This window comes from Lactuca saligna, chromosome 7 (assembly GCF_052625555.1).
Source record: "Lactuca saligna cultivar CGN05327 chromosome 7, ASM5262555v1, whole genome shotgun sequence".
Lineage (NCBI taxonomy): Eukaryota > Viridiplantae > Streptophyta > Magnoliopsida > Asterales > Asteraceae > Lactuca > Lactuca saligna.
The window spans coordinates 65,677,673-65,685,112 of record NC_136423.1 but is presented as its reverse complement, the minus strand read 5'-3'; the positions used below and the strand labels follow the sequence as shown (position 1 = coordinate 65,685,112).

Genomic DNA, 7,440 nt, shown 5'->3' with positions numbered 1-7,440 from the left:
ATAAAGTATTGATTTATAGAAGTCTAGCTGATTTTTGAGTACATGTCAAAGCTAGTGGGAGCATAAGTGTTATGCTAATAATCATCATGTTAGTGGGATCATGATAATTATGATAAGTATTGCAAGTTAGCAATGTTAATTATAGAAAACAAAAAGTTTCAATTAGGAAAGAGTTGTTTTGCTATAATTAAGGGAGAGGAAATTATACTTCATCTCAAATCTAAAAGCATAGATTGAGGTTTTAATCGTATTTACTTAATTATATATATTAATGTTATGTTGGAATGGCTCAACATAAGAAAATTCTAATATATGGGTCTATTATTTGCATTCTAAAATTCGATTATGATTACGGCATCCCTTTTCATAATCTGGATTATGAGAACTTGGCAAATTGAAATGGAAATATTCTAGCAAAAGACTGGTTTAGTCTTTATGTGACACATCATGAATCGTGTCCCATATGCTTCGGATATATGATCGATTGCAAGTGCTATATTCATCCTTTCTAAAATTTTCCAAATGCCTGGGGCATTAAGAAGGGATAAGGTCTAGAATTGGATATGACTAAAAGGATTAAACAATTGTCGAGGACAATCTAAGGTTTACCAAAGATTGGTTGCTCAAGAACAGTTGGAAGTATAGTGATAATTCTGGAAGGACCATAGTGACATAATCTGTAAGGAGGCAACTCTTGTTCATAAGTGATAGTCAAAATGGAATATGGAAATGTTTCAAAGTTAGAAATTATTCAATCTGTGTAAGATTAGGAAACTTAATGCAAGAAGGATGTTTCCAAGGAGTTGATCTTCTTTGGAATGCTCTGTAATGTTTGTTGTCAAGTCTTTCTGACTTTGTGCATAATCATTACAAGAGGATCAATGCATATAAGTTTAGAATCTAACATATTTCAGTAAATGGCTTGAATTTGGAATTCTTGTATTTGCAGTAAGGATTTGGGACTATGAAAAAAGGATCATTGGAGTTATGTTCAATTGATCTATTTCACAAAGTAAAGAACATAGATAAATATAGTGTGCATACTTGTTGTATGGCATGACTGGTGTTTATAAAACAAAGCTTACATGCTTGCAGCATGGAACATTTATTGTTTTAATTCAAGTATAAAGTTGATTATTTGAAACATTATACAATGAATAATGAGTAATCAATATGGTGTTTAAATAAAAGTTGTTTTATTTACTCTCAAAGGTGTTTGGGGCCATAGAGGATTAGTATTATTCTTGTGTTTCACTTTGCATGTTTTAACTTCCAGAATAACTAGGTTATTCTTTCCGAATGACTAAGTTATTCAAACCATCCACAGTCGATAATACGTTGGAAGTAGGTATTAAGGCAAGAGTGTCATGAATCGGGTTTGTAGATGTCCAAGTTAGTGGACATAGTAAGAGTTACTACAACATTCATGGGTACTCCTGGAATAGGGATTCGAGTATTGGATTCAACCCACGCTCATTTGAATCACTTCATGGATTTTATCATGAGTGATCATGAGATGATAATATCTTATATTCTTCAAACCTATAGATATGAGTTGTTACTATAAGTTGGTTGTACATTGATTGCACGAAAGCGCATTCGGTAACTCGATGTCATAAAACATGCCTTGTGTATGATTCAACAAGTAGTAGAACAAGCCATATTAGTTGAAGTTTATCCATTCCTTTTACCTTTTGGATAAAAGCGAGATCTGTGGGCCCCTCGATGATTTGGTGATGACAAATGTAAGTGCTCGGCCGGGCCTAGACTGATTTGATTTGTTCAATGAGTCAGTCATCATAAATCAGAAATCAGGAAACAACAAATGGACAGAGAGAATGATTATAATCCATGTCTCAGTCCATATGATATGTAGAATGGAGGAATATATGATCCCTTATCTAATGGACATGTCATTTGATTTGTTCAGAGTTTGACAACGACTTTAAGAGCTACGATTGCTAGTCGGGATCTTGGAGTCATACTTGAATAATAGTTTTAGACTTATCCAAGTGGGAGACTGTTGGATTAGGTGTCTAAGCCCATAACTATTATTGGTATGTATTCGACCCGAGATTAGCATGGTCCATTTGGGTTGTATATCATCAGGACAATTTGTTAGGATGGACTTTTGAGAGAAGGTTATTTATGGTTTATTAATATATTATAAGTAATAATATATTAATATGAAATCATATGTTTTAATTAGTATTGATCAAGAATTAATTTGGAAATAATTTAGTGGTCGAAAGAGACTAATTAAATCTATGGGGACTAATTATGATAATTAGTTATATTTATATGTGTTGGGCTTATGATCCATGTTGGACCAAGTTTATGTATGGATACATAAAGAGTTGGGACACATGAACCATGGATCATAAAACCCATGGGTATGGATTTGGGTTATATCCATTACCCTAGAAATCCCACATATAAATAGATACTTCATTGTCCAAAATCGCCACTTGTATCTTTTTAGAGTTCATGGTGTCTTTTGTGTGCATGGAATTCTCTCTCAAGTCCTACCTTTGTCCATGATGTGTTGTGACTTCATTTCAGGCTTCCACATTATTGGGGCTAAGCTCTTTAAGGCCAAATACACCAAGTATTCAAGCTCCATCAAAAGGTATGTCATGCTTACTAGTATATTATATTTTTATGTTAAATGCATGCTAGTTGTAAGATTAATACCTTAGAAACCATTTGCATGTATAATTAGTGAAAACATAGATCCAAGGTATTTAGGGTTGTATGTGCACCATAGGATGTTGTAGTATACCAAAACCCAACAATGCTGACTCGTCGAGTCCCTTCATTAATCCGAGTCATCAGTTGCGACCTTACTCGACGATTTGAGGCGTCAACTCGTCGAGTCACTCCTCATATCTCAAAAATAAATACTCAAATTACCATACCTGGAAATCCGGATGTTACACTTATGTATCTTTGAAGTATTATATAATGTTTTCAAAAGTTGGTTTCTATATGTAACATTCTGTTTAAAATAAAATAAATTAAATAAGTAAATAAATAAAATAGATAAACAAATAAATAAATAATAAACCCTGAAACTTTGTGATGTATTTTTATATTTTATTTTAGCCATAAAGTCATATTGTATTAGCATGGTGTACACCTTATGGTGTTAAAAGTTATATTTTATGGATATTGAGGGTCAAATTGTAACATACAGACTAGTATTGAATAGATGTTTGGAAGCAGGGGGATATAGAGTAAATTATGGACTTAAACTGAAAATAATAGAAAAGGAGGGATGGAAGTGTCAAAAATGGTATGAAGTTTGAAGATGGAGACGGGGACTAAAACCTATCACCCCTCTTCCTGCCTCTCACTCAGCCGAAACCCTAACCCTAAATCATTCTTCACCCGCCACCTTGTCTCTCCAACTTCCAGCCTCCACCGCCACCCCCTTAACACCGCCTTGAACCATTTATGCGACCCGTCGTTGCTCCCGCTACTGACGAAGCCAAGGACCGTCGAAGCCGACGTCGTGGTTGCTACTTTTGTTATCGGTCTCGCACCCTTAATTTCTCTAATTCGCTGTCCGTCACGCCCCCAGTATCGCCAATGGGTTACGTCGTCGCCGCTAGCGTCGACTGTTAGCACCACCGTTGTCGCTGTTTCGTGCCACTACCCTTTCGTCATCCTTCTGGTCGTTGTCCTTCCCCAAGAGCAAAGTTGCAGCTTTGTGGTGGGTGTCTTCGCACATGTGTGTGCGTGTTTCAGTATAAGTTGGTGTGCGTGTGTGTGTATGTTTGTTGGCTGGAAAATAAAGAGGACCACCATGTCAACCAACCATGGTGGCTACCACCGTTCTGCCGCCACTAAGCACCACCTCAGGTGGTTGTGTGTATGTTTTATTGGTGTGATGTCGCATGGATATTGCTTGGCCGGAGAATCAAAGAAAACCCACCACCACCACCGTAAGGTGGTGGCTTCCACCTCCTGCCAGAGACCTTGGGGGTAGGCATTATCGTTGTCTGAGAATGATAACAATCCCAGAAACCATTGTGTTTGTCAAGAAAAAATCTAAGAGAACCGCGTCTAGGGTTATACAACTTCAATCGAAAGACATGATTTCGAAATTAAAATTAAATATGTCGTATGGTAAGCTATCTTTGATTTCGGGAGAAAGGTAGATGGGACTCGAAGGTTATTAAGACAAACATACCTTACTTTAATTCCCATCGATGAATTAGGCAACAAAAAAAGGCAATCACAAAATTAGAAAACAATAATATATAAAGGCAAATCAGATGGTTATCAAAGGGATGAAGCGATCTTGGAGGAGACAACTGGCGATTGTGCAGAACGTGGGGAAGAAAAAGGAATTGCCAAAAACTTATATATAATGGAGTTTAAGTGGCTGAGATTAAAAGTTCTAAGAGTTTGAACGGTTGTGATTTGGACGACAGTTTTCCACTCACCCCAAAATGTATTGCATGTTCCCCAAAAGAGTCCAAGCATGCCTTACGACAAACATAACATATATTGTTAACTAGAAATAGAGGAATCATAAGGCGATACTTGAGGCTAATACGATATTCCATTGATGACATATGTTGGCCAAACACAACAATATGAATGGTCAAAAAAATTATTTTCTATCTAACAGTCATGTTGAAGTGTACTATCAAGTCTTGAATAATTTTACTAAAAAAAAGGCACCAGTCAATACATACCGGGCTTTAGAAGGGGTGATGTGCTTATTAATGAAACAAGGGACGGATTTAAATGTCTCTTGAGGGTACCCGGGCCAGCACTCGATTTTTCATCATAGTGTAATTTTTTTTTTTCTACTAATGTGCAACAATAATTTTTTACATAAACTAGTATCTTTTATATAATTTTATTTTTTGATATAAAGGATAAATACACACTAGCTTATTACAAAAATAATTTTTTTAATATATTCCTTTAAGTTGTTACAACTTTCAACATTAATTTTGAAGGGAAAAAAATTCAAATCAGAATATATAGATAACTTACTCATGTTTCTTTGTGTATGCTTTGACATTATTATTATTCTTTTCCTTTGACATTACGAAACCCATGGTTTACAGCTACGTACGCATTTGCTCCATTTAATTTAAATATATTTTCTCCTTTTCCCTTTATTCTGAAATTATTCAGTCCTCGTTTGACTTTCTGCCCAATTTCCCTCCACTAGCGTTCTGCTTCTATTTATTACACACCTAAAAAAAGTCAAACCATTCTCCACCGTCCGATCAACATCTCATCTCCTTTGACTCAACTTTCCCAATTGCCCCTTTATAATCCAACTTCCACCCTCTTTTCTCTCCTCAATCTCTCTCATCGAATTTCAGCTTTGGAAAGAAGGAAGCTTTTCTTCTACAACAATGGCAGTCGATTGCGTAGGAGTTCAAACTGTTGATAATCTCAATCGGATGTTTCAGTTAACGAGTCATGATTTTAACGTTTCCTCTAATTACAAGCAATCGGTATCTGGCTTAAAACGCACCGGTCACGCTCGATTCCGCCGCGGACCGTCGTCGTCTTCTTCCACCGACAGTCAAGGGACTTCTACTTCTTCGCAATCAGAGGAGAAACAACAGGATGCGCCGTTGACGGCGTTCAAGGCGTGTTTTTTAAACAAATCTGTGAGCGACAGCGAGGCGGAGGCGGTTACGTCTTCTAGGTCAACGAGCTCGTCGTCTATGGTGTCTTCTTTAGCTGGAGGAGGATTAGAAGAAGAAAGTGTATCAAATGGTAAACGATTTTCGTCGTTAGGTATAGTAGCTCCGTCGTTGACGTTTTCTTCGAGGAAGCCTCCTCTTCCGTCTACTCACCGGAAAAGGTGTAGCGCCGACAATCCTGCTGCTTCCTTACACAGATCTGGAAGGGAGAATCGTTCAAGCGGTTGCTATTGTTGCAAGAGAAGGTATGTGTATACATTTGAGCAAAAATCTATCCTATTTGTCTATCGTACGCCTCATAATTCATAAATTAATATGTTTATTCTCTTCCGTTCTCAGGAAAATCGGATCAAAACGTGAAATAAGGAGAGTACCGATCATCGGATCTAAGGTCACAAGTATACCGGCCGACGATTATTCATGGAAGAAATACGGCGAGAAGAAGATCGACGGATCAAATTATCCAAGGTAATTTACTAATTGATTACAGATTTCTTCAATTGAATGACAAATCGAAACCGAATACTAAAATAATGAAATAATTAAAGCTTCTGATCTTCAAAGAGATTGATATTAATACTGATTCTGATTTCAAATGTGCAGAGTATATTACAAGTGCAATACCGGAAAAGGATGTCCGGCGAGGAAGCGCGTGGAGTTAGCGTTGGACGATTCAAAGATGCTTCTGGTAACATACGACGGAGAGCACCGTCACCATCAAGCACCAACGCCGGTAGCGACAAGTCTGACCGGTCTGGTGGTTCAGTCAAAGTGAAGGCGACACATGCGGTCCACCACCACTTTGCACAATTTTCTACGGTCAACAAACAGTGTAGTTAGTAGGGAAGAAAACGACTTTTTTTATTCTTACTTTAGTCGAGGGTGTAATTTGTACATTAGAAAAGTTGAAGGACGTAAAATGTAAAAACAGAAGAAGCTTCAGACCTAAAAGCGATTTTATTCGGACTGATTTTTGTCTCTCTTTACTTTAGTTTATTCCCCCAAAACATATAGATAAAATACAACTTATTATTCTATCTTTTATTTAATTCAATCAATATCTTATTTATAATAATTCTGATATTTAATTAACATAGTTGTAAAACAATATGTGAAAAAAAAAAACTTTTTAGTGAATATTTGATAGTTATTTGATTGAATAAACTCTGAGTGTAACGTGCATGACATATGAAGTTATGAACCAAGATTTTAAATTGAGACTGTTCTTTTATGTGAAAATTACAAATTTAGCTATAAACAATGTGAAAATTACAAATTTAGCCATAAACAATAATTACTTTGTAAAAAAAATTGAAGTTGCAAAAATAGCCCAGATAAGAATGGTCCATCTGCGATTTTGTCATTCCATATGTGAAGATATAAGCACCTAAAGCACAGTTGCACTTTAGGTACTTGTACATTCGCAGATGAACTAGTCCATCTGTAATTTCTTGTTTTCATTTGCGATTTCCTTTTTTTAGAATAAAAACGTTTTTTTCCCTTCATTTTTCACTCTTCATTTTAGAGAAACTCTCTCTCTAAGCCATTTCCTTGCGATTTCCCTTCATTTTTCACTCTTTATTTTTCAATAAGGTAATTTCATAGTCAAATTCATTGATTTCATAGTTAAACCTATTGATTTCATAGTTAAAATTAAAATAAATAAATCGCAGATCAAAAGGAGAGGAAATTGCAGATGGACACTGTCCATTTGCGATTTTAGTATGATTCTTTCTTAATATACACGGAAAAAAAAACA

At 35.9% G+C, this 7,440-nt stretch overlaps 1 protein-coding gene across 1 annotated transcript; it reads left to right on the top strand.

The window, feature by feature from the left end:
• The first annotated feature begins 5,314 nt into the window (after positions 1–5,314).
• Positions 5,315–6,651, top strand: LOC145005717 (putative WRKY transcription factor 11). Its single transcript, XM_078964826.1, has 3 exons — positions 5,315–5,926; positions 6,021–6,149; positions 6,285–6,651. The coding sequence occupies exons 1-3, from the start codon at positions 5,385–5,387 to the stop codon at positions 6,454–6,456; spliced, it is 843 nt and encodes a 280-aa protein (XP_078820952.1). The 5' UTR covers positions 5,315–5,384; the 3' UTR covers positions 6,457–6,651.
• The last annotated feature ends 789 nt before the right edge of the window (positions 6,652–7,440 follow it).